Here is a 24,837-nt window from a genome sequence, read left to right on the forward strand (position 1 = left end):
CTCTCTCTCGCCTCAACTCTTCTTTCTTCATTCCCCCCCACGTCTCGGCCATGATCTGATGAGTCTGATGAGTTACTGAAGCTGCGCAAATATTGATACAACCTTTCTATTTCGTCCATTCCCTTCTTGCTAGGGTGTCACCACCATGGCATCACGCCCGATCGTACTGAGGTTCGAAAGCCGCAACGGCCAGTTCCGGTTGACGGTCAACCCGCAAGACCTATTCCCGTCTCTGCAGCCACAGGTGTGTATCCCATGCCTCAAGGCATAGCACTGGAAAGCTCGAACGAGTGCTTATATTGCTCTTCTAGATCCTAGAGCGTCTCCCTCCGAACGTCGATCCCTCTTCCATCACCCTCTCCAACCGCCCCATCGGCACCGGTGGTGAGGAGAGACTCCTCAACAGCTTAGATGGCGTGGGTTTCGACAAAGTTGGTCTCAAGTGAGTCGAGGCCTGCATGTTAATAGATTAGGCGCCGATCTAGGTTACCTGTCACAGCCACTAACACTGCTCGGTTCCTTCCTGTCAGGCACGGCGATAAGCTCTTCATCGGGTATCAAGAAAACCAAGGACAGCAGAATGGCACAGCCAACGGCCATATAACCCCCAGCGCAGGTGACGCTTCGCGACGTCTAAATGGAGCTCCTGTGCCCCAAAGCGAAACGGTAACCTTCCGCCCTCCACAACCGACCTCACCCACAGCCACAATCAAGAACCCTTGGGACGTGGTGCAGCAATCGCCGCTAGATGATATGTTGGATAAGAAGGATGGGAAGATAAAGCGAGGCCTCGATACGAAGTTCTGCCGACACGGGCCCAAGGGAATGTGCGACTACTGCATGCCGCTCGAGCCTTACGACCCCAAGTATTTGGCGGAGAAGAAGATCAAGCACCTCTCGTTTCATTCATATCTGCGGAAAATCAACGCCTCTACCAACAAAGCCGAACTCAATAGCTCGTTCATGCCCCCGCTCAGTGAGCCGTATTACCGGGTACGGCGAGACTGTCCATCTGGACACCCGCAGTGGCCGGAGGGTATTTGCACCAAGTGCCAGCCGAGTGCGATCAGTCTGCAGCCGCAAGAGTTCCGGATGGTGGACCATGTGGAGTTTTCCTCGCCGGATCTCATTAACTCGTTGCTCGACTTTTGGCGGAAGTCGGGCGCTCAGCGGTTGGGGTTTCTCTACGGTACCTATGAGGAGTATAAGGAGGTTCCGCTGGGCGTGAAGGCCGTGGTCCAGGCCATCTATGAGCCACCACAAGTGGATGAGGTGGATGGAGTTACGCTCCATGAATGGCCCAACGAGAAGGAGGTGGACGAGGTCGCACATCTCTGTGGTTTGGAGAGGGTTGGCGTGATCTTTACAGACCTACTGGACGCGGGTCGTGGAGACGGTTCGGTAATTTGCAAACGACACATCGACTCCTACTATCTGTCCTCCTTAGAGATCGCTTTTGCAGCGCGGATGCAAGCGCAACACCCCAAGGCCACGAAATGGAGCCGGACAGGCCGCTTCGGCTCAAATTTTGTCACTTGTGTGCTGAGTGGCGACGAGGAGGGCGCCATTTCAGTCAGTGCTTACCAGGCGTCAGTAGCCGCCGTTGAGATGGTCCGCGCGGACATTGTCGAACCATCGGCGGAACCCTCGGTCATGCTGGTGCAATCCGAGGACGACGACACCGAGAACAAGTCGCGGTATATCCCCGAGGTCTTCTATCGCAAGATCAACGAGTACGGCGTCAGCGCTCAGCAGAACGCCAAACCCAGCTTTCCCGTCGAATACCTCCTGGTCACCTTGACACACGGTTTCCCAACGGACGCCTCTCCCCTATTCACCGACAGCAGCTTCCCCATCGAGAACCGCGAAGTCATCGGCGAGAGCCAGGAGCTCGTCCACGTGGCGAAGAAGCTAGTGACCCACGGCGACCCGGACAAAGCGATCCGAGCCGTCTCGGACTTCCATATGCTGTGCTTCCTGCATTCCCTGTCGACATTCAACAAGGTAAACCCTCATTGCCTACATGACTTTCTTCCATTCAGGAACAACCCGTCCTAACCAAACCCACCCACCTTCTCACAGGACGAAGAAGCATTACTCTGCCGCGTCGCGACGCAACGTGCCCCCGCAGATGGCCTGCAGCTGATCAACACCCCTGGATGGGCTACCCTGGTGACCATTCTTCAGGAAAGTGGTGAGCGCCCCCCTAAGCGCCCCTGGCTGCCCACACCCGAGCCTTACCCGCCACGTTCAGTGCCCTACAACCCCGGAAAACGTTCCCTCCCCTCCTCCTCTTCCTCCTCTCATCTCAGGCCCGAGTCTCCCAAATCTGAAAGTGAACGTCTTGCTAAGAGGTTTAAGGGAGCTAGTCTAGAATGAACTTTTTTGTTGACTAGCCCGATTTACCGAATCCCACCTATTACCAAATCTCCCTCCGTCTATCTCTCTCTCTATCTCTTTCTGCCTGTCTACTACCACTCTGTGTCTCGGGCTCCATCATCTCAACTTCAACCTCAAAAAGTCTCAATCAGCACCATTCTATCTCGATCACCTACTTCCAATACATATACAAGCGTTTGTCCGTGCCGCACACGTTGTACCTAAGCGGAGGACGGGCCGGGAGGAAGGGCAAGGGAAAGAAGGAACGGAACGGTACGGAGGGACGCAAGGAAAGTGAAAGGGGGAGCCGGCGAAATCGGGGATATATCTACGAAGTATAGCATGGTACATTCAAACCACGTGAATATGATCTATACGTGGATATTACACACCTGCATCTACCATCAATATCATATATCAATGCCGTATTCTCAGGATGATCAGGTTACTTGAAAAATATATAAACTAGTTGAGCTGAGTACGTATCATATAGTACATATCGTACAGTATGGAAAAAAAAAGTAAGGGCGTAATGTGTCGTCAATTTCGTAAATTCATGACAATTTTCAAAAGGTTATGTCGGAGGAATAATCATGGGGGATAGATAGATAAGTAGAGAGACGGTAGCGGCAAAGAGATAAATAGAATGAGCCGAAAAGGAGAAACAAAAGAGAACACATCATGAAAGAAAAGGAGATAAAGAAGGCCAGAATTGATGTCAAAAAGATACAGTTCCTACTCATCCTTTCCAATCAACTCACCCAATCTCTTCTCAATAACTCTCCTCCCCTCCACATCCCGCCAAACCTCGTGCGGCGCCCCCTTCACGATATCGAAGTTCTTGAGATTCTTCGTAATTTTCGTCAACTCCTCCTGTCTCTTCGCCCACTTCTCGCTCTTCCGCACCTCGACACCTGAGCTTATCACCACGAGTGGCGTATCCGCCATCTGGACGTGTCTGGCAGTCTGGATCTCCGAGGAGGTCATCGACTCGGCAACGAGGTTCTCCTGTAGTTTCGCCTTGACGATCTTCCCCGTTTGGTAAGAGCTGCGTCCGTAGACGCGGTCTTCGCGCGTGCGTCCCTTGAAAATGGCACCGGCGATACGGTCCAGTCCCAGCGGGGAGAAGACGCCGCGAAGCCAAAGGGTGAAGCCGCGCCCGGGGGAGCCGATGTTACTGAGGTAGTCTTCGTGAAGACTGTCGATAAGAAGAATCCCGGAAACCTCGAGCAGGTGGCGACTAGCGAAGATGCGGCTGTAGATGCCGCCAACGCTGGCGGAGACGAGGATCCAGGGACCCTCTTCGCCGGCGAGAGCGAGTGCTTCGGATAGGGCGTCTGCTGCCATGCCGGCGGAGAAGGGGGAAGGAGCGTTGTCAGACCAGCCGAAACCGGGACGATCCCAGTAGCAGTAGCGAGGGACGAGACCGGACTGGTATGCATCATGGATGAAGGGCTGTAGAGTATGTTCGACGGGCCAGTCTCCGCCTTCAATGAGGATCGTCGGCATGTCATTCTGGAGACTGTGGGTAGTGTTACCGACGCAGTGAAGGTGAACTTGGTAGCTGTCGCCGTTGACGTAGTATTTCTTGCCGGGAGCGGGGAGAGATGCGTCACGGGCGCGAAGAATCAGGGTGGCGGTAAACAGGATGACAATGATGGCGAAAATGACCAGGAAGACAGTCTGGATGAGAACAGCGACCCATTCGCGCAAGGGACGGCGGGTTTCCGGCCGCCCTGTCAGGCGCTCTTCTTCCTCCCGCTTACCCCAAGCCACGGAGTGGTTCTGAGCAATTGTATAGAGAGAGATGAAGGCCGCCCAGACTACCGATGCAACTCCCACCCAGCCTTCTTCAAGCCGAATGCGAGGGACGGCTAGAGTGAGGATCATGTCGATGAGGAGGAAGATAGCGATGATAATTCCGGACACGGACATAGGTTTGGACGGGATAGCGAAGAATAGGAGTCCGAGAAGAAGATATCCGGTTGTCAGAGTGGTATAGGCGAAACTGAAGAATCCGGATCCGCGCGAGTGCATCATGGGTGGACTGACGAAAAGGGAGACGAGAAGAAAGGTCCACCAGATGAAGCTGATGGCGAGGAAGAGGGAGGAGAGGCCTCGCAGGGCTCGTATGCCCCAGAGATTGTAGGGAGAGACCTACAGAGCCTGGTGTTAGCCATCTTCCAAGCGAAGGGAGTGGTTCTATGCGAAACTCACCGCAGGATCATCGGGGCTCAGATAGGCCGGGGGTTCGCGCGGGAGCAGTCGTGTACGCTCATCCGGCTCGTCGTGTCGTCGCTCATCCTCTCGGTCGCGCTGCTCACCGGTCCTGTCGGACTCGTCGCTTCGTCTAAACTTAAGGGACACCATTGTGCTTTTCTTCACCCTGGCGCGCTATAGAAAGATGGGTGCGAGGAGGCAGGCAGATGGGTCAGATAAGAAATGAAGGCGCGACAGAGATATCGGGATGCCGATGGAGAGTCATGAGGCAGATGCTGACGTCACGGTATGGCAATTGCTGGATAGTGGAACCGGCAGGGCCCCAAAAGCAACACAAGAAGGGATCCATGATGGTTGCGAGCATCACCGGCTGGAATTTGGCTGGCGGCAATGCTCAGCCGTGACGTCACGGTAGGCTTATGTCACCGTCATGGACAACCACCACCGCCATCTGCTGGAGCAGAATGGAGAGTCAATGGCAGGGATGAGTAGGTGAGGCAATAGATGGTCAGGCCGGGAATTGCAAGGGATAGGTGCATGGTGGGAAAAGACAATTCTCTTTGATGTATAGTAGGAGAGGAGCCATCCACAGAGTAAGAAAGAGTACAAGAAGGAAGTTTCACGATTAGCGCGTCGATCCATCAGGCACACGCCCGGTCAGCTGACCTGCCGCACCGTGGGGAATCCCTCTTCTATATCACAAAGTATCTAGACCATAAAATAGAGCGTAATAGTGGATAAACAATCAGTTGCACGCAAATAGAACCCCGTTGATAAGATCAAAGACCCACCGGAAGCAGGGATTCCTGGAATTACTGTGGCATGGACTCTCCACTCTTCACTTCAGCAGATCTGCAAAATACCATCAAGTATCATCAGACAATACAATACGGTATGGAAGGTATCATCAGCCATTGTGGGATGCAGCAAACCCATTCTACCGTCGACTTATCCTTCTATAGACTCATATACTTCCGACACAATATATACCGTGACATTTGAATCTATATTCAATCCACAAAAATCGTGTCTAGTCTATAGTGGTCGCCCACGGCACATACGCCTATCATTCCCCTCCAGATCTACTCACCCGCCACTAAACATCCCCTCCATCAACCGCATGATCCACTCGCCAGCTCCAGTCCAAACTCCCGACTCAAGCTCCTCTCCAATGTCAACATCCACGCCTCCAATCCTAGAGTTGATTCTATCCACAACCCCATTCGCCCATCTACCCAGTCAAACCGCGCAGCCTTCATGAGCGAGCTGCAAAAATCCTTTGCCAAGTCTAGACTGGCCAAGCTGCCTCTCCAACCGCCAACCGGGCCGTCCATGCAATCCCCCGACGAGGAGGTCAGTCACGATGATGACTCTTCCTCGACCTCATCTACAGGGACAGTAGTTCCCTCACCCAGTAGACAACTGTTCGCAAGGCCAGGACGAGGGTGTGTATACCCTCTCACCTTTACCCCGCATACCAATAAAGTATTTCAGCCATCATGAAACTAACACACTTATCAGATCCGTGCAACAAACAACCCTTCCCTGGACAGACTACTTCACCCAGGAGCTCTATCTCACACAAATAGACACATCCAACAACACCAAGATCACTCACCATGTCTACCTCACACCCCCAGCAGACTCCTCCAGTCCCCTCTTCGTCATGCACCACGGCGCCGGCTCATCCGGTCTATCCTTCGCCGCATGCGCCGGCGAGATCCGCAAGATCATCCCCAAAGCCGGCATCTTGTCCATAGATGCGCGCGATCACGGCAGCACGGAAGTCACTCTCGCCTCAGGCGAGGACGGCGACGGGAGCATCGAGCTAGATCTAAGCCTTGAGACCCTGAACCGGGACCTAGTATTCGTGGTCCGCGAGACCCAGACCCGAATGGGCTGGGAGAATCTTCCTGATCTGATTCTTGTCGGCCATAGTCTAGGTGGTGCGGTAATCACCGATGTGGCCAGACAGGGTGAATTGGGAAGCAAAGTACTAGCATATGCAGTTTTGGATGTTGTAGAGGGTAAGCTAGTTCACCCCCAATAAGCAAACTACAAGCAGAAAAACACTAACAGAAAGTAACAGGATCTGCTATGGACGCCCTCCAAAGCATGGAAACCTATCTCATGACCCGCCCATCACGCTTCCCATCCATCACTTCGGGGATAGAATGGCAGTAAGCTCTCCCAATCCCTTTATTAACTTCCCCCACGCATAAATACTAAACAAATTCCAAAGCACCCGCTCCCGCACAATCCGCAACAAAACCTCCGCCCGCGTCTCCGTTCCCTCCCTCCTCTACGAAGACCCCAATTCACCCGACCCCACCAAACCATGGATCTGGCGAACCAATCTCTCCGCCACGAAACCTTTCTGGGAGAACTGGTTCGTCGGTTTAAGTCGCAAGTTCCTCGATGCTCGTGGTGGGAAGTTACTCCTCTTAGCGGGGACGGATCGTCTCGACAAAGAGTTGATGATTGGGCAGATGCAAGGTGCGTATACTTCCATTCCACTCCTGTTATTTATCTTAGTTGCTTTGACGCTGTGTTACTGTGAGTTATGTGCTGATATTGATGGTATTGATTCTGCAGGTAAATATCAACTACAAGTCCTGCCAGAAGCAGGCCACTTTATACAGGAAGATCAACCGGCCAAGACGGCGCAGATTTTGGTAGACTTTTATAAAAGGAATGATCGCAGTGCGTTGGTTCTGCCGCCTAAGGTGGCGGATTTGCAGGCTTCGGCGGCGATGAAGAAGGGGGCTGGGAGTGGTGCTGGAGCTGGAGGGTTGTTTAAGGAGATATGATCATATGATATAGTAAACTAGATGTTGAACATAGGTCTATACTACATTTTCCCGCTGTATAAAACGATGATGCACGTAGGAAGTAAGTGCTGTTTCATAGTGATAGCTGTATTGAGTGTTTGGAATGATAAGTAGCAAGTAGTAGTAGGATCATTCCATCCCTGATTAAATACAATGCCGCCACCAACACCAATGCCCACCGTCAATGCCCCCAAGACGCCACATGCCATCGAGTATCCTGCCACACGTATGGATAAAAAGACAGGATATCGTATTAAACGAAGAACAGAAAGATGATATAGATCAATGCGGAAAGAAAGAAAAGGAATAAAGGGTATCTGGCGCTGTTGCATACATGTTCCTCACTCAAGGAAGATAGGCGCCCCCAGCAATGATCAAATTCATATTCGTAAATTTCACCTTGTAGACAGGGCTCTTCTTTGTAGGAAAAGCACTGATCTGGTCGGGCGTCACCACTACATCCTTGCCCTTCTTCTTGCCCATACCCGGGGCGACCGCGCTTGAAGTTTGCGCAGTGCTGGGTGCTGGCTGGTTGCTGCCATCGACCTTGGTGCCTGCGCCGCCCTCGCCGACGACACGGCCCTGGGAGGGATCTTGAGCGGGGCCCGTCACATCCCACACGCGGACAGTGCCATCAGCACCTCCGGATACTAGAACCGTTGATTCGACGCTCCAGCTCAGGGACCAGATCCCGCCCTTTCCGTGACCGCGCATGCGCTTGAGAAGTCGGCCAGGAGCAAGGTCCCACAGCAGGATGGATCCGTGGTCATCTGCCGAGGCGAGGAGCTTTCCGTCGCGACTGCATGCCAAGGCAGTGATGTTGCCAGTGTGTCCGGTGAACATACGGACCGCATTTCCGGTGGTAACGGCCCACATGCGGACTGTATGGTCGGAGCTACCGGTGAAGACGTACGCCGAGTTGGGGTGGAAGCAGATGCAGTCGACGTCTTGGTCGTGTCCGACAAAAATACGCTGTTGGCGGATATGATCCGTAACCCAAAGGCGGGCAGTCTTGTCGTGTCCACCAGAAACGAAGTAATGGCCGTAGGGGCCCCACTGAAGGTCCCAAACCGGCTGGTCGTGGCCCTTATAGACTACCATACACTGCCAGAGGTCTAAGGACCAGAGACGAATGGTCTTGTCTGCAGACGACGAAAGCAGCCAGCGAGCGTTCGTCGGGGCCATGGCATTGTCTGTCTTGGTAATCGATGGTGCAAATGCCACCGCGTAGACTGGCCCGGAGTGTCCGATTAGACGGCGGGAGTTCGAAGGTGGAGCATCATCCACATTGTCGTAGGTCGATTGTATTTTCTTGCCATCCATGCTCCAGACCCGGATGTATGACTCCTGCATACCAGCTGCGACGAGCATAAGGTCATCCGAAAAGTCCAAGCAGTTGATTCTGTTGGTTGTTAGTCAAGATCTAGTACCGAGGAGTCCATGCTACCTACCCATCATAGGTGTTATGGAAGGTGAACATGCAGACGCTCACAGCGGGACCCACGCCACCAGTTCTGCCCTCAATCCTAAACCTGTCGCGGTTCTCCTTAACCTTCTGAATCTCTATGGCCACATCTCGAGCAGTTGACGGAGGATAGGGGATATCGGCACGAGTTGGAGCTTCTTCATCTTCTTCCTTCTTGATCATCTGGTCAAACTCTTGAATCAGAGTGTTCTGGCCCGGGCCTGGAGGGTTCTTCGCATCTTCATCCGCCAGCTCGCCCCTAACATCAGTCTCAAGAGCTTGCTCCAGGGGAAGCTTTCCTAGCTTAAGCCTAGGCAGAGTTCCCGCCATGTTCGGGTTGTCTCCGGTGTATGCAGAGCCGGGATGGTGCCCAGGAATGCCTTCGTCTTCACTGGGAAATGTCTGACCGTCTGTTTGGCCCAGCATCGCTGCGAAACTGAACCTATCATCTGCAGTACGCTCTTTGGTGATGATAGTGCAATAACTGCTTAAGATGGCAGTCATATCTGAGCCACCCTCTTTCTGCTTGCTTTCCAGGAATTGCATGAGGTTCGAAAACGCGGGGTTGCTGAGAACTAAACGGTACTTGTTTGTACGATATAACTTGGCGGTTGAATTGGCCTGCACGTGCTCCGGCAGGCTGATCGGCTCCAATGCCCGCACATCTTTCGTGTGCTCAGGCAGGAAGAGGTTTTTGTTGAGGTCAAAGAACTGCTTGGCGTCTTGTGGCTTGAAGGAAGACACCATATTAATGAAGGTGTAGACGAACAGTGGCCAGAGAACACGTCTCAATTCAGGCTTTAGGATGTAAGTATGGTTCTGATACACGTGAGCAGGCTTCTGCTTCTTACCTTGTAAAGATCCAAGTTGTCTTCAACCCAGACTTTGAGCAAGTCTATGCACTGTTAGCACTATTTCGTATCATCAAATCCCGAAGGGACATACCAAAACCCATCCTATACTTAGGCCGTGCATCTTCGCCAAGAGGGGGCATAGGAGGACGGCCATCGATCTCTTGATGTGCCGACTCAATACGTAGCATAGCCTCCGTACGACTATAGCCCTTCTTTGCAAGATAATCGATAACCTGGAACACGTTACTACAAACGTTGATGTCCAAGGTGAAAGCATGATGCATAGTAGTAGCAATATACGACCGACATGAGGAACGGCAAAGATTGGATGACAAAGACGAAGCCCCGACAGCGAACGTAGCCATTCCCCATAACCCTCTAACTGGGTAAAGAGAAGAATCACAAGCGATACAGTTCGCAATCATAGACAAGCCATGAACGTAAAGTATACACCGGGATAGCACGTATCAACAATAACACATCACCTTATCACCGCAATCCAGACCACAGGCACATGACGCAATGAAACATAGTACACCCCAACAACAAACATAGATATTCCAAGATAAGTTAATGACTTACTATTTGATTTAAGTTCTGCTGCGACATCGGACCTCCGGGAGGCGGCGGCGGAGGCGCAGGAGGACCCGGAGTGACAGGCCCGGCGTTGGTCATGGGCTGCTGAGGAGGCATAGACATGCCACCACCGGGCCCCATGCTTCCACTTCGGGGAGCAGGGCTGGGGGCCCCGCCTGGCGCAGACATTGCGCTTGAACGATCAGTTACAGATCGACCTGTAATCTCTGACGTAGAGACGGAGAGAGAGGAGTGAGCGTATGAGACGGGGTAAATAGCGAGTCGCAAGTAACAGCAGGGTGACGGCAGGACGAGGCGCGCAAGTATTCACGGGAGGTTTTGAAGTTCTGATATCGCACTATCACTCTTCTGGACTAGCGCGTCGGGCCCCGGCTGAGGTAAGCAGAGTTCCCCGGGTTGGGTTAGCACGTGACGGAGCTTGTTGGTCGCAGGTCCAGATCAAGTAGTTACTCCATCGCCAATTCTACCTGTCACTTCTACTTTACTACTTCCTTCTGCTGGCAGCCTGGAACATAAACACGAAATTCAGAGCAATTCAATATGACAGACGTCAAAGACACCCGCAAACCAGACCAAGTCTTCACATCAGCGGATCGTATCCGGCAATTGAACGAAATAGACAAGGTAAGTTCACAGAAAAGAAATAGAGGCCGAGATTAATTCCCCGCGCGACACCACCGAAATGCTGCCTAGCTAGCGATGGATACTCAACTTCCACGCTACTACATTATTTATGCTGTGTCATTGACTTCATTCCACCCTCACTAATCTTCGCAAATTACTACAGGATGTGGCCAAGCTAATTCACTCCGCGGGTCTTGCAATTCAAGCCCTGACCAACGCTCGGTCGGGCGAGTCACCTTCGGACAACTCCCTCGCATCCCACCAAGCCCGCTTCAAGGAGGCCACTTCACAATACTTCGCCCTCCTTTCGTCCATTGACGTTCGACTCCGTCGTCAGGTGTATGCTCTGGAGGAGGCGTCTATTCTTGCGCCGGAGACAGCGTCGAGAGCGGAAAATCTACCCGGGGCGAGCAGTGGCGGGGTGGCGGGCGCATCGTCGAACCCGCTCGATGTTAGTTGGCTCAACAGTCGGAAGGACACGGTGGGCAAGGATAAGGAAGCGGAGTTGTGGGCTGCTGCGAGGGAGTTCGTGGAGCGGATTAGCAATCCGGCGTCTGTGAGCTCGGGAGCGAAGACAGAGAGCGAGCAGGAGAAGATGGAGGTTGATTAGACGCCATTGATGTGGCATGATTTACGAAATTTTGATATGGCTTGGTCCTTCATTTGGCGAATATGGTAACTGCTCTACTATCAGGAGTTATATGCCGTATTCTGCCATGTGGTTGCAGGTGGAGCAAAGCGGACAGCCTATGATACCCAAATATTGAATGTTTTGACGATTGATTTTGCTTGATAATAATGAAGGGCTCATCGTCGTAATGGCTAGCCATGCCATCACATAGTGTACGGTATTTACAAAATACGATCGCATAGCACTTGCAGTTCATCGCATACGAGTAATATTGGGATCCCCAGGAACCTTGAGCTCGAAGTACATACAACAAATGTAAATGAATAACAGCCTCTAAAATGACGCTATAATGGCTTCCTTAACTGACAAACAGACGACTAGCTGTGCATAGACCGGATCATCTCCAGGTGGGTAGCCCGATCTCTGTTCGACTCGGACAAGGAGGGGAGACCTGTTTCGCTTGTTAGTCTGGCATTGCCCACCAGCTGGTTAGACTGCACTTACTCCGAAGTTCACCCACGACATCCTTAGCCTTGCCGAAGTATACCTCCTCTGTAAGAACAGTTCGATTAGCAATCAGCTCAGAAATGTAACAACTCTCGCGCCACAATAAAAAAAAAACATACGCAGCAAGTTTCTCATCTTCAACTCCATGTCCTCAACAAGTCGACCAACATTGGCGACGTGGCTCGCATCCGACTCGACAGGAAGATCCACCTCCACCTGACGGGTCATGTTACCACTCAGGTCCATCTCACCCAAAGCCTCAGTTTCATTAGCCAAGTGCAGGATGACGGTGCTAGTCAGCTTGTAGTGGGACATGCGCGCTCTGTCGGTAGCCTCGAAGACGTGGATACTGTCCCACTCCCCAGAGCTCTTAGCACCTGGCGTAACTCCTATAATGGCAATATATCAGCACGTATTTCAAGCGTGAAAGTATCAAGACATCACTCGCTCACCCTTCTTCAACAGGATAACGCCAGCGAATCCATCGTCCAAGTCCCAAAAGTACACGCTGCCTACTCCACCCTCGTAGTACAGCTCCCGGTAGACATCGAAAGCCTCGTTGGCGGCGACCTCAAGCTTTCTCACTCTCTCACTGGGAACAGTTCCGTCTTCCAACGGGGGATCGAATTCATTGCTCCAGGGCGACCGATAGCTATCTCCGTCGCGGTTGTAGTCACAGAGGAGGTAGTCGCGGTCTGTCTTGGGGCATTTGCGGATTTCTAGAGGCTGGTCGACAGAGGAGAGCAGGTCTTCGGTCAGATCAGGGACGATGGAGGTGATTGCCTGGAGGTTTTGCTTCGTGTCGCGGGGGTTGAGGCGCCGGAGCAGGTCCCTGGAAGCAGGTATGATAGTCAGCGGAAGGCAACAAGCGGGGTTGACCGCGTGGAATGATTGCACCCAGAGGCTATGCAGGCTTCATAGACTTGAAACAGAAACAGGACCATAGCACTTACAGCGCACTATCGAATTGAGCGTCCGCCATGATGATGATATGCTGAAATGTGACCTATTGTGGTTGAGTCTGTCTACTGTTTAGGCACGGGTTCCGCCGTTCTCCTCAATGCGATCCGCCGCCCCCTAGGTTATTTCCCCATCGGGAATGTGGTGGGGCTACTGCCACACCAGGCCGCCCTCCCCGCCTGCCTATCGAGGTAAGTTGGATTTTATCGCTGGCAGATCATCACCGCCCTTAAATCAGCTTATATTCATCATGAGGCTCATCTATCGCTTACAGACGTTGGATTCCTAGGATTGGAGCGACTAAAACAGGCAGTGCTTAGATATTATCAAAGATGGAGGTTTGTGGCAATCCACAGTGCCATATGTCAACTTAAGGCTTGGGACGTCAGCCACAAAGTTGTGTCACGTCACACCATCCACTCCCATCAAGGCAATTTAAGTCTACGGAGTACGTCCATTGAGTCTTGGATGTGTTGACGACTGTATAGCCGATTTCTGTTACATAAGATTTTGGGAGATGGGCAGGGGTAAGATAAACAATTTGCCGAGATGAGAGGTAGACCAGCAAAACCTCAGCTTGCACTCTCTGTAATGGGATCTGGGATCTCCCCCTTGATGATCTGACGTGGGACATCCACATGAAGCACACCCTCCGAGTCCATAAACTCTGGCCGGGTAAACAGTCGAATCATATCCGGGACACCCTCATCGACGCTGTTAAACAGCTGGAAAGCATCCGCAAATGGCACACGCCACTTCCACCAGATATTCTGATCATCAACATCCGCCTGACCGGGGATTTGGAACTGCTCTTCAGCATCTTCCAACGCCTGTGCCCAGTTGGCTTTGATCTTGCGGTATTGCAGAACCACGGTCGAGTCGTGCCGGGATCGCTCGTCAAGCTTAGCCAACCATCCGGGTGTTAGCCCGCCGGCCTTGCCTGCATCCTTGAGTTCATCGATTCGATTCTGTGTGTAGAGGCGGAGAGCAGAATCAGAGGCGTTTTCAAAGCCAGTCGTGAAGTCTTGCACGGGTGGTTCGGTGCCCCATTCATCGAACTGTTCCTGGTCGGGAGTGCGGACTAGACAGAAGATGTTTGGGTCTTCGCTGGCGTCGGCGAATTCTGTCATGAATTGGTTGATCGTCTGATAGTGATAGTAAAAGTTAGTCGTGCTTCATAGTCTCTCAAGACAGGGCTTTCATACGTTTGCTGGCACGTTGGAGGTGCAGAACAGGAAAATGCTCGTCATGGTTGCAATATGGCAGCGATAACACGAGACTGCTATTGACTGAGAATTGAATGGAGCAGAATCGAGGGCCTGGAAGTGAGACGAGGCTCTTATAGTTAGTCTGATGCTTAGACATTATGGGTGGGGGCCACCCACCTGTCTACTAGTAGCTGGTCCCGTGGGTCCTTCGAATCAGATCTATAAGATGATCCTTCTTGCGGAGACTCAATGTACGGATACTAGCTGGTAAGTATCCAGTTGATATTCATTGAAAAATGACCCAAGATTGAGGAGAGTAGTTAGGCTGTATATCTTTCTTTTTCCATCCGCACTTTCGTCTATGACCGCGAATTCGTGTGCTTGGATTGTGTGCCTGCTTATAGGTTCAGCCGACTGCGGAATTCAAAGAATAGCTGAAAATCCCTCATCCCAACTGTTTCACTATGTGAAGCCAACAAGTGGATGGTCGAGGCTAGCAGGTTGTCAGGCAGACGATCAGTTGAGTAGTTAGTTGTGTTGACGGGCTGCTCACCCCGCTCCAGTGATTAGTAGCTTCTTGGTGTCAGTGGCGGAGCAAGTCATCGTCAACTTTCGATGCAGGGCTCATACCAGATGCTACTAATCCCCTCATTTTCAACAAAAAGGCTAGGCTACTAGTTTCATGTCAGGGTCTCTTATGCAGGGGCCAGTACTGGTCAATACTCAGCCATAGAATCCGTTCCAATTTATGTAGCCATTATACCACCCACATCAGCATCCTCTTACATCCGGCATCAAACTATAAATATTGACATAGAACTATTTCGAAGTATCTAGCTAACTATATCCAATCGACTCGTCAGACACCAAGAACTTTGTAATCAATACTCCTTTTATTGGACCAGACCCATTCGAGCAAACTAGTATGTCCACACAATGTGGACAAAATCGAGCATCATTTTGAGCCCAGCATAGACGTCCATGCTACAACAGTCTCACCCTCATCTCACTGCAGACCAGAATGTTGGGTAAGCTGACCGCAGATGTACTTTCCTATTCAACATTTCCCTTTTCTATCATCAGACCCTGATAAGGCCTCCAAGCAGGGTCTCCGGCCCCAACTTACCTCATATCACTGTCTCCCTCTCCTCTATACATCAAATTAGAAGCACAATCCGAACATGTTCCACCCTCAAACCAGCCAAGCCTCTGCCACTACCAAATCAACCATGAAGCAGCTCACTAGACCCCAAATCCGGCCTCCCAAGGCAGACAAAACTATAGTAGTATAGCCTCAAGACCTTCCCCTGAGCAGCATCCACAACATCATGATATAAAAGACGCAAAATGAACGAGCAACAATGCGATCCAACACAGCAGCAGCAAGTCCTCAAGGCTCTCTATCCCCAATCCCTAATTCTGCAAGTTACCAATCAAAATGATCCTCTCATCAACCCTACTCCCCATCCTCACCATTCTCCTCTCCATCCCTAATACCCTTGCCCACCCAACCACCGACGACCTCTCCCTCTCCTTCCAACCTCGCTCCAACCCAGGCGACAGCAAATCCAACCCCATCAAAGGCGAGATCGAGATCCGCGGCGAAGATGCCCTCACTTACGACGTAGATTGCTGGGCGATGCTCTGCAAGGGCAAGTCCGCAGTGATGTATGCCCCTTACCCTCATCTTTCCCAACAAACCAGGACATCAACAACCAGCTAATGGAAAACAATAATCCCACAGGCAAAAAGTCGACACCGACGCAGCGGACGTAAACCGCCAAGTAGAAGCCGGCAGCGCAGCCAACAAGCAACCCTTCAAAGATCCCACCAAGTACGGGATGAAAGCATCCCCGGCTACAAACTCCTGGGGAAATAACAAGGGATGGGTGTCGGCAGAGGAGTTTCCCTTTGCATCGACGAAGGAAGGGGGAAAGGAGTATGTTTGTACCAGCTATCTACCAATCTATGAGGGGTCTAAAGGAAAAAAAAGCAAGCTAACGAAATGATATTATTACAATACAGCGCCATCCTGGTAGGCGTGACCATCAACTCGCAAGACGAACAGAAGCGGTCGCTTCGAAGCTTCTACCAGAAGAACAAGGTCAAGTCGTATGATTCTAAGAACAAAAAATCGGACGGGAGTTGGTTCGAGATTACCGGGTTTAAGGTGAAGAGTGGGAAGAATGCGAAGGTTGGGTATGTATTTCCTTTCTTTCTCTATTAGTGGTTTCTTGGGGGGATTTTGTGATGCTAATGAATTGGTCAGGCCATATTGCCAGGCTTTCACCGATAAGAAGCCAGGGAATGTGTGTAATGCGAATACCAAGGTTACTGGGGCCTGGGGATTCGATGTGGCTGAGTATGCGTATGTTTATAACCATTCGACAAAGAAGTTTGATTATGTGGGGAAATGAGGTGGTTGAATGCTTCGCTTGATGAAGGGGGATACATGGTGATTTTAGGTACTATGAATGAGATGGGATGATCTCGGGGGTTTGAATTATGTGCAGCATGGGGACGATGTCTATAGGATTCTGTATTGTGTATGATTATGCGTGTTTGTTCCTTTTCTATCTTTGATTTAGAGTTGATGTTAGAATCGAATAACAGGTGCTTTTACTTGATATGATTTCATTGAGTACTCTATGAGTTATACAATTGTAAACTAACGGGTTGAACTGAATTCCTGCGTCTGGTCTCAGTTACTGTCCGCCTAGTCTTAACTACCAAGTTCAGTAACGGTGTTCTAGGGAGAAGTTTAGTATGGCATCAAAGAATAACTCCACCGTAATCTTCAAAGTATATTGCCCAAGGGTATATGCAACCGAAAGTACTACCAATGCAGAATGTTAACCAAGCTATGCGTTCATGTCCAAATCAGTCATCACTATCATCCAGAACAAACCGGCCCCGTTTCGAGGGCCTCTCCACACTCCTATTCAACAGAGTAGAGACATCAGGAAGGTCAAAATCATCGTCTGTATCTCCATCTTGGGTCCTCTGCGAGCAGTAGAACGGTTCCACTTCAGCGTTAGTCGCTGATACTGAGTGCTTGCCTGGTGGGGTTCGTTGTACTTCAGTCACATCCTGCTCTTCCTGATTCCTTGGCTTGGATGACACCACCTTGGATGTGTGCCTTGCTTTGGTCCTCGACTGAGCCTCCCCACGGCCGTTGGGCTTAGGCGCTACTATCGAGGCTTTTGGCATGGAGGCTTTCTCACGCGCTAAGATCCCCTTGTATCGATCTCCACAGTCTGGAGTGATCTGGTCCATCTTCTGCAACGTTTCAATCATGCGACGAGTTAATGACCCGTGCCTAACCGCTTTCGTAGGTCTAGGCGCGAGCTGAAGGCGTGGGAAGGCGTCGCTTCTGGGATAACTGACCAAAAGCTCTTCACTGGGCCCGGCGTTGCTGTAATGGAGTTCAAGTTCTTTTTGCTGCGCCGGGGTAAGCAGGACATCTTCAAGCGCCGGTAATTCCACGGGCTCTGGAGTCGGCGTTCGAGCCTTACTTTTATTTGGTACTTTGCGCTTCGAGGTCCCGGCCAAATGCGATGCCGTAGTGAACCCGGTTTCGACATTATCAGGCATATGGAATTTCTTCGGCGGCCTCTTCGGTGCCCGGCCGCGTCGTTTCGGCTCTGGTAGATCTCGCACAGTGTTCTCCTCGGGAATATCAATCGCTCGTTTATCAGCAACAGGCCGCACACCCGGGGGCAAGATCCGCGGAGACATGTCATCATGGAAGGTGAATCGGGTGCCACTGGCTATCATCTGCTGCATCTTTTCGTAATTGTCCTTGGCCTTGATGTAGGACTCTTCTTCTTTGCCTTGCATGAGTAGGAGCGTGATTTTTCCTGATCTCTTTCGACCGGTACGTCCCATGCGCTGAAGCATACGAATAGGCGAAGCTGAAGAGTCGTAACACACGATGAGGTCTACCTCACCGATATCCAAACCTTCCTCGCCGATTGAAGTTGCAACGATGGTGTTGTAGGTACCCTTTTTGAACTTCTGCACAATGTCGAGTTGTGTTTTCTGTCCCATTCCTTCCGAGCCTTTGGCGCTACTCTGCCCCACGAAGACATGGGGCCGAATCATGGGCTCGTATCTCTTGAGTACTCTCGTGACCTCTTCTGCGCTATCACGGAAGTGTACGAATATCATCACGCGAGTGGCTGGTTGATCCTTGTTTTCGTCTGCCCCAGAGCCTTCACCAGCATCCATGAAATGATTCAACACTACCTGCTTCAGATACTCCAACTTGGGGTGTCCAATGAACTCTGGATTCTTTGTCCACGGCTGCAAATGGTTCATGAGCTTTTTGTAGCTCTCATCCTGAACGACTTGCCGCTGATACTTGCCGCCCTTTTGTCCCTCGGTGTTGGATTGGAAATGCAGAAGATGACGGTAAAAGGGTGTAATCCCATGGTATTTGAGAAGATCGATGCCATGAGCCAAGCTGGCTAGAACCGTGAAAATTGCATTCATTTTGGCCTTCACGCCGAAATGGGCGTTCCTGCCGGAGTCGGACAGCATCCATTGCTGTCTGGCTTTGGTGAGTCCGTATGCTGTGAGACCCATGGGGTCACGGCCCCAATAGGCATTTGTACTCCGTAATTGATCAAGAAGTGGCTGTAGAGCTTTCGACATCAGGTCCATGCAAAGGACCATCTCCTCTGAATTCTGGAATGTCTGCACATCCGTGTCTTTCGAATGGACATACTCTCTGATATCGAGTGACTGCTCTGTCCGTATCTCGACTCTCGATATATCGAGGCCGTCAATGACAGCCTGAACAGATTCCACCGTTGAGCCTGGCGTAGCTGTCAAAGCCAGGACGCGGAAGCTCTGATTGTACCGCCGCAGGAACTTGACAACCTCGACATATGCATAACCACCGGTTGCACGATGAGCTTCGTCAACAACGACTAAGACAATCCGCTTCGGATCAGCAATCCCGGTTTTGAGGTCGTTGATCAAGGTTTGAGGTGTCATGAAGAACACCCGTTTCGCCTTCCATTCTTCGGCTCGGATTCCCGGAGCAGCCTCCCCCGTGAGCATAGTGGTCTGGGATCTTGGGATTCCAGCGACCTCAAAGCATGCAGAAATCTGCTGGGCAACTAGCGGTTTTGTAGGCGCAACAAAGACGATCTGAGCGTCCTTCGTCCATCGAAACCAGTTGAGCATGATAGTAGCTGCAATGAACGTTTTTCCAAGACCCGTGGGTAGGGCTACAAGCAAATTGTGAAAGAGGCCTTTCTGTGCAATATTGAACTGATAGTCTCGAGTTTTACCCAGATTTGTAGGGTAAACCCACGTACCCAAGGCTTCCTGGTTAAGTTTATGCTGAGTAGGTGGCTCGCTTTTCTCAGGCGGGGAGTACACCTGTTCACCGCGTGGTGGCTGATTTTCTGGGTTTCTAGCAACCATACCAAATAGTGTGGTTTGGCGGACACCTAGTGGGCGATTCGTTGACTGTGTGAATGACCGAGCCGCCGGGCGAGGCTGGGGCGCAGGAGGCGGCGACATTGACAGGTCTGAGTCAAAGGCATCATCAGGTATATCATCCAAAAGGTCATTGGAGGCCTCGATGGTAGTGCTCTGTTGTCCAATAATGGGAGTAGCTGATGGGGGCTTTTGTAAAGGCACGGAGGGAGCTGGTCTTGATGTTTCTTCCTCGAATGATTGCAACGATGCCTCAATCGCCGCTTTCATCTCTTCATCATCATCATACTCATCATCTCTATCACCAGCAGCAGATTCTCTGCTTTGAGTTGTCTCTGGTAGCGGGGTGGCAACAGTTCGGGTTGGCAAGCCAGGATCAGGCTTCTTCCACCGGGGACCACGAAGCATTTCCGGCGGAGAGGGAGGTTGTGTTAGCTGTGTCACAAAGATGTTCTCTTGGATGTTTGCGTTCTTGGGAGCGAAGACTTTGTATTTGGACCGTGCCTCCCGTTCACTATCGTCTTGGAAGTAGGGTGACTCTCGTTCGGGAGATGGCACTTCGTCATCATCATAGTCGATAAACGAGTCCGAGCTTAGCGCTGTCCTAGCACCATCACCACGCTCTGCACGTGGCTTCTGATGCGATTGCAGGTCTGCGTTTGACGCATCTTTACCGGCTCTTAGACGACGGCGCTTGGCTGGTGGGGGAGTGTCAGGGTCAGTCGAATCCGAAGGCCGGTCGACGCCCAAGTCGCCCAGATCATCATCGAAATAGTCAGAGGAGTCACCATCAAGGGTGAACATAGCGAACCCGAGGTGCTTCGTAGGATAAAACCCCGACTACCGTCGAAGATGCCTGGACGCGACGCGTTGAGAGCAATCACATGTCCTTATCGATAACAAGGCTTACGTAAGGTTTGAATAAGCGGTCCGGCCGCCTTGATAAAGTGATCTAGATCTGGACAAAATCAGTTCACACATTGGCCCACAAAGAATCTACACAACAATACGGAGACGATTGGAAGAGTTTAAATCAAAAGCGAGCCTCATTCTACTGGATATATAATGTCTGAGACGCGATAATAAGCTATATAGATGGACAAGTCTCACTAGTTGACCTCTGATAATTAGTTATCGCGCTGTGGCGACATAGCACAAGTTGATCTCCAGCTGAAAGTTCCAAAAGAGAGTATAGAAGAGACAAAGATGAGCTGGTGTCTAACCTCAACTTTTATTTGTTGAAAGGAACTCTAATCAATATCACACTCCTGCGGTTGCTTGGGCGATATGACAAAGGAACACCGACAATTATAGCTTCAAGGAATCAGAGTAGTAAATAGGGGCAGATATGCACCCCGTATACACAACTACTAGAGAGTAGGGGAAAAGATTTAGTGCTCAGTAGGTCTTCAGAACCTGCATCCTGCACTCACCCTGTCAAACAGGCACGCTGCATATACGGAGTACAGCAGGCTCATGATCGACCAAGGAACGCTTGAAGTAAAACCTTACGAGTTTCAAACCGGCCGGGATTGTCTTGGCCTTCGACACACTTAAGTAGTTGGCCCCAGGTACTCTTAGTAGGATGTGGGAGGCTTGAAGATGGAGTTATTACAGGGATATTGGTTACAAGATGCTTACTGGAAGGCCTCCAAAGCACGTGGCAGAATACCGGCGAGGGAGCTCTCCGAATAATTTTGTTAAGTCTTAGTTAACTAAGGCATATTCTACTCCAATATTTCTGCAAAACTGTTCTAGCTAGCGGTACCTCAGTGGTTGTGTTGACTATGACCAAGTATCTATGAGATCTTCAGCTTCCATACTCGGTACTGTCATCCCAATCCCTCCCGCGAGGAAAGAATTATGTCTGACTATTTGAGTTAGTTGCTTTGAGGTAAAATAGTGCTGCTTCAATTTGTAAGAGCTATTGACCTTTTGCCTGCGATCTCAAACACCAATCAAACTCTATTGATGCCGAAGCCAGTAGCAGAGTGTAAGTGTAATGCCCCTAGGTCGCTCCCCTTCGATCCTCCGTAGCAGGACCCGTCATTAGCTGTGAGTTTGCATCGATATATGTGACTGGTATCCGTCGTCTAAAATCGAACTATTAGCGATATTTGGAAGTATAGTGAGTCAACAAGCCAATCGATTCAGTAGCTTCAACCGGACTTGGTCTCAAAGTTCGGGCTCTTCAGAGGGCGTCGATAAGTGTAGCTAAATGTTTGCTTTTGTATAAAAGGGGCAGCGCTTTCTAAAGGAATAGCGCCAGTATAATAGCCGCTGTTAGAATAAGGCCCATTAGTCGATCAATTGAATTGGGATGACAGTGATGGGAAGCTCCGACTCGGACAAGGTTTCCAGGTTGTCAATAATTGGGCGTCGAAACAGTCCAAGAATGTTGAGGATGGCCACGTGATGGTCAGGATGGATGAATGAATGGATGGAAGTACTCCGGATTCTTTCCATCCCAATCTTTTGTGGTTGTACTCTGTAGAAAGTAATTATTATTGAGCGGATAAAGAATGATTCGCCTTGGACAAGGCCTGTCGGATCTGCCCGAGGTACACTATGCCTGAAGAAGCAATTCCACTGTCGATGAATCTGACAGAATCCCTTTCCAAAGTCCGGCCCCTATTCTTGACCGTGGTGCCTACACGACTTGCCCAAGTCCAACCACCTCTTTACCTGATATCTAGTGCATTCCAGTGTGTTCGCATGACACTTTCTGACAGATCAGCCCACCAATGAATGTGTGCTCTCCACCTATTCGGATGCGCTGTCTCAACCCCATCCACTGATAAGACCGGATGGTGGACAGTGACGGACTAATGTGGAATTAGTGGGAGACCGTCTAGCTCTTACTAGCTTAGCAGCAACCTGCTTAGCGTTGGAGTAGTGCAAGTAGTGCCTTGAAATGACCCTTGGGACTGCCTCTCTTGTCTAGGGTTATTTTTAGCCGATCCTTTGCAGTCCCCAGATTTTCAGGGTCTGTGTTTGTTGACTGGCTGCTCACTCTTCACCACTTCGGCTGGTCCTCGACCACCAAATTGAAGGACTGGGTCCGAAACCTGGACTGTGCTTCGCGCTGTTCTCTTTCCCCCTCCCCATCTCGTAGGCACCTGCTCCAAACTAAAAAAAATTCCCAAGTCCGACTCCACGAATGGCGCCTCCACATCCACCCTGTAGACTAGATACCTCTTTCCGATGTTATTGAATTGCCACCAAATGTAAGGGTGTGGACTAGCTCCGGCCCAGTGAATCCACTTATCCAGACGCTTCTTGAGGAATCCAGCACTAGCCTGTGCGACTGTGACGGCCTGCTGAAACCCCGCTAATCGCAACTGGCGAACCGACAGCTGGATGACCCTAATTTGGTGCCAGGCGCGGTGAATCCCAGCATATCGCCTGATACGCTTGGGCAACTTTCTCCCGGTCCATTGTTCGCCTCGCATCCTTGGCCCGTTATTTACAGCCCGTCTTTTTCCCTTTCACCTCGTCTGCCTTCCCCCTCTTCCTTTTCTTTCTTCCTCTCCTCCCTCACAGTCCTTCGTTTCGTGCTACTCTGTCTGTCGCGCTCGTTTCGCTACTTGCTTCTACACTTCAGTCAATCTAACGTCTGTCGTTTCCTCGATCCATTCGTCAAGATGAAGTTCAACAGCGCTATCGCTCTCTCCTCCCTCCTGGCTCTCGCCGTCGCCCAGGACTCTTCCTCCACTACCAGTGCCGCGACGACCACTGCTAGCTTGTCTCCTCAGGCTTCCTGCGCCACCAAGTGTAAGTTTCTTTCTACTCTGTTGCTGTTACTGCCTATATCAGTTCGGCATCCTGAGCTCTCCTCCTCGATTCCGTCCGCATGCCCCAACCACCTGTGTCTTCTACACTCCATTCACCCGCCACAACAAACAATTCGACCATAAGCAAATTGACTAACAATTTCCAGGCGCTGAGACGGACATCTGCTGCATCGCCAACTGCTACAGCGTTCCTTGCCCCGACAACGCCATGGCCAACGACACCACCAGCTGCGTTGCCGCCTGCCCCCAGGGCTCCGGCTCCCCCAGCGACCAGCGCTCCTACGCCAGTTGCCAGAGCAGCTGCTACAGCAGCTACTTCTTCCCCGCCAGTGCCACGGGAGCGTCGGGCTCTTCCGCTACCACTGCCGGCTCCAACGACGCCAGCACCACGAAGAGTGGAAGCTCCTCTTCGTCGACCGGCTCCAGTACGTCCACTTCTACCTCCTCTTATATTGCCCGTGCTCTATGACTAACCCCACCTTTAACAACAGACTCTAACTCCAAGTCTGGCTCCTCCGGAACTAGCACCGCAACTGGCGCTCATGCCAGCAGCACCGAGAACGCCGCTGCTGTTGCGCAGCTCAAGTTGGGCGTTTCCGCTGCTGGAGTACTTGGATTCGTCCTGGCTGCTTGGGCTCTGTAAATGAGCTAAATGCCAGGTCTTGATCGATGACTACAGTATGAAGGGGGGGAAGGGGAGAAAGCTACCTGTCTACTGCACACTAAATCCAGCGCTTGTGTTAATATGATTGATTGATTGATTACGGGAATTTAGCTAATATGGGAACTTGTCACAACTACTATTACCTGTTTATCTTATCTTACTCATGGGGTTAATAACTAACTTGATTGCTACTATTTGCATGGCTTTCACTTGATACTCCGAAGATTAGTATACCGACCAACTAAATTCTATTGATTGATCACTCGTCCTTTTCCACCTATCATACCAGACTGATTTTCTATACTAGCACTCATATATTTCAGTGGTATGTTTTTTTTCACTTACATGGCATTAATCCACCTCGAAAGAACCCACTTAGATTGAACCACCACCATGTACTATAATTTCCCAGTCCACAACAATCCCAAATGGCCGCTCTAGGTAGCTACATGTAAGGCAAGATAACTGAGCCTATGATTTCAACTATTGTATATCTGGTATTAGGACTATCGTGGCACTCTTGACATATGGTGTGTACTCAACCCCGCATACCCACTGATATTCATCGTGACCCCTCGGTGGGTCTCGGGCTCGGGCACGGTAAACTGTTGGGTGATCATCGTGCACTGCAGATCCATACTTGTATTTTGTT

General features: G+C 50.9%; 11 protein-coding genes across 11 annotated transcripts; 5 read left to right on the forward strand and 6 right to left on the reverse strand.

Annotated features, from left to right (window-relative positions):
• Window positions 1–145: 145 nt before the first annotated feature.
• On the forward strand, window positions 146–2,379 carry npl4 (nuclear protein localization protein 4; the record flags this gene model as incomplete). Its single annotated transcript, XM_026768738.1, has 4 exons — window positions 146–244; window positions 312–442; window positions 486–2,004; window positions 2,083–2,379. 4 exons carry the CDS (start codon window positions 146–148, stop codon window positions 2,377–2,379), a joined length of 2,046 nt encoding a protein of 681 aa, XP_026630263.1.
• A 543-nt stretch (window positions 2,380–2,922) lies between these two features.
• BDQ94DRAFT_106989 (uncharacterized protein) lies at window positions 2,923–4,882 on the reverse strand. The gene is made up of 2 exons (XM_026763480.1): window positions 4,597–4,882; window positions 2,923–4,536 (listed from the first exon to the last, which is right to left on the reverse strand). The coding sequence occupies exons 1-2, from the start codon at window positions 4,747–4,749 to the stop codon at window positions 3,115–3,117; spliced, it is 1,575 nt and encodes a 524-aa protein (XP_026630264.1). The 5' UTR covers window positions 4,750–4,882; the 3' UTR covers window positions 2,923–3,114.
• A 696-nt stretch (window positions 4,883–5,578) lies between these two features.
• On the forward strand, window positions 5,579–7,430 carry ppe1 (putative ribosomal protein/carboxylic ester hydrolase (Ppe1)). Its single transcript, XM_026765112.1, has 5 exons — window positions 5,579–6,044; window positions 6,121–6,626; window positions 6,689–6,779; window positions 6,842–7,095; window positions 7,195–7,430. The coding sequence occupies exons 1-5, from the start codon at window positions 5,857–5,859 to the stop codon at window positions 7,407–7,409; spliced, it is 1,254 nt and encodes a 417-aa protein (XP_026630265.1). The 5' UTR covers window positions 5,579–5,856; the 3' UTR covers window positions 7,410–7,430.
• A 13-nt stretch (window positions 7,431–7,443) lies between these two features.
• Window positions 7,444–10,624, reverse strand: BDQ94DRAFT_137775 (putative transcription initiation factor TFIID subunit). The gene is made up of 5 exons (XM_026765113.1): window positions 10,332–10,624; window positions 9,841–9,982; window positions 9,747–9,790; window positions 8,882–9,693; window positions 7,444–8,832 (listed from the first exon to the last, which is right to left on the reverse strand). Exons 1-5 carry the CDS (start codon window positions 10,512–10,514, stop codon window positions 7,776–7,778), a joined length of 2,238 nt encoding a protein of 745 aa, XP_026630266.1. The 5' UTR covers window positions 10,515–10,624; the 3' UTR covers window positions 7,444–7,775.
• A 262-nt stretch (window positions 10,625–10,886) lies between these two features.
• BDQ94DRAFT_167311 (mediator of RNA polymerase II transcription subunit 11) lies at window positions 10,887–11,580 on the forward strand (the record flags this gene model as incomplete). Its single annotated transcript, XM_026770774.1, has 2 exons — window positions 10,887–10,970; window positions 11,134–11,580. 2 exons carry the CDS (start codon window positions 10,887–10,889, stop codon window positions 11,578–11,580), a joined length of 531 nt encoding a protein of 176 aa, XP_026630267.1.
• A 199-nt stretch (window positions 11,581–11,779) lies between these two features.
• Window positions 11,780–13,151, reverse strand: cap2 (F-actin-capping protein subunit beta). Its single transcript, XM_026763483.1, has 5 exons — window positions 13,062–13,151; window positions 12,561–12,940; window positions 12,228–12,497; window positions 12,106–12,153; window positions 11,780–12,052 (listed from the first exon to the last, which is right to left on the reverse strand). Exons 1-5 carry the CDS (start codon window positions 13,088–13,090, stop codon window positions 11,979–11,981), a joined length of 801 nt encoding a protein of 266 aa, XP_026630268.1. The 5' UTR covers window positions 13,091–13,151; the 3' UTR covers window positions 11,780–11,978.
• A 164-nt stretch (window positions 13,152–13,315) lies between these two features.
• On the reverse strand, window positions 13,316–14,796 carry BDQ94DRAFT_137778 (uncharacterized protein). The gene is made up of 3 exons (XM_026765114.1): window positions 14,454–14,796; window positions 14,274–14,387; window positions 13,316–14,213 (listed from the first exon to the last, which is right to left on the reverse strand). The coding sequence occupies exons 2-3, from the start codon at window positions 14,316–14,318 to the stop codon at window positions 13,641–13,643; spliced, it is 618 nt and encodes a 205-aa protein (XP_026630269.1). The 5' UTR covers window positions 14,319–14,387; window positions 14,454–14,796; the 3' UTR covers window positions 13,316–13,640.
• A 918-nt stretch (window positions 14,797–15,714) lies between these two features.
• BDQ94DRAFT_167314 (uncharacterized protein) lies at window positions 15,715–16,693 on the forward strand (the record flags this gene model as incomplete). The annotated part of the gene is made up of 4 exons (XM_026770775.1): window positions 15,715–15,944; window positions 16,021–16,215; window positions 16,302–16,475; window positions 16,546–16,693. 4 exons carry the CDS (start codon window positions 15,715–15,717, stop codon window positions 16,691–16,693), a joined length of 747 nt encoding a protein of 248 aa, XP_026630270.1.
• Window positions 16,694–17,156: 463 nt separating this feature from the next.
• Window positions 17,157–20,531, reverse strand: mph1 (3'-5' DNA helicase; the record flags this gene model as incomplete). The annotated part of the gene is made up of 1 exon (XM_026770776.1): window positions 17,157–20,531. The coding sequence occupies one exon, from the start codon at window positions 20,529–20,531 to the stop codon at window positions 17,157–17,159; it is 3,375 nt and encodes a 1,124-aa protein (XP_026630271.1).
• Window positions 20,532–21,412: 881 nt separating this feature from the next.
• On the reverse strand, window positions 21,413–22,363 carry BDQ94DRAFT_137784 (uncharacterized protein). Its single transcript, XM_026765115.1, has one exon. The coding sequence runs from the start codon at window positions 22,191–22,193 to the stop codon at window positions 22,026–22,028; it is 168 nt and encodes a 55-aa protein (XP_026630272.1). The 5' UTR covers window positions 22,194–22,363; the 3' UTR covers window positions 21,413–22,025.
• An 855-nt stretch (window positions 22,364–23,218) lies between these two features.
• Window positions 23,219–24,597, forward strand: BDQ94DRAFT_137786 (uncharacterized protein). The gene is made up of 3 exons (XM_026765116.1): window positions 23,219–23,501; window positions 23,668–23,946; window positions 24,013–24,597. Exons 1-3 carry the CDS (start codon window positions 23,372–23,374, stop codon window positions 24,162–24,164), a joined length of 561 nt encoding a protein of 186 aa, XP_026630273.1. The 5' UTR covers window positions 23,219–23,371; the 3' UTR covers window positions 24,165–24,597.
• Window positions 24,598–24,837: the final 240 nt, after the last annotated feature.

This window comes from Aspergillus welwitschiae (assembly GCF_003344945.1).
Source record: "Aspergillus welwitschiae strain CBS 139.54b unplaced genomic scaffold BDQ94scaffold_5, whole genome shotgun sequence".
Lineage (NCBI taxonomy): Eukaryota > Fungi > Ascomycota > Eurotiomycetes > Eurotiales > Aspergillaceae > Aspergillus > Aspergillus welwitschiae.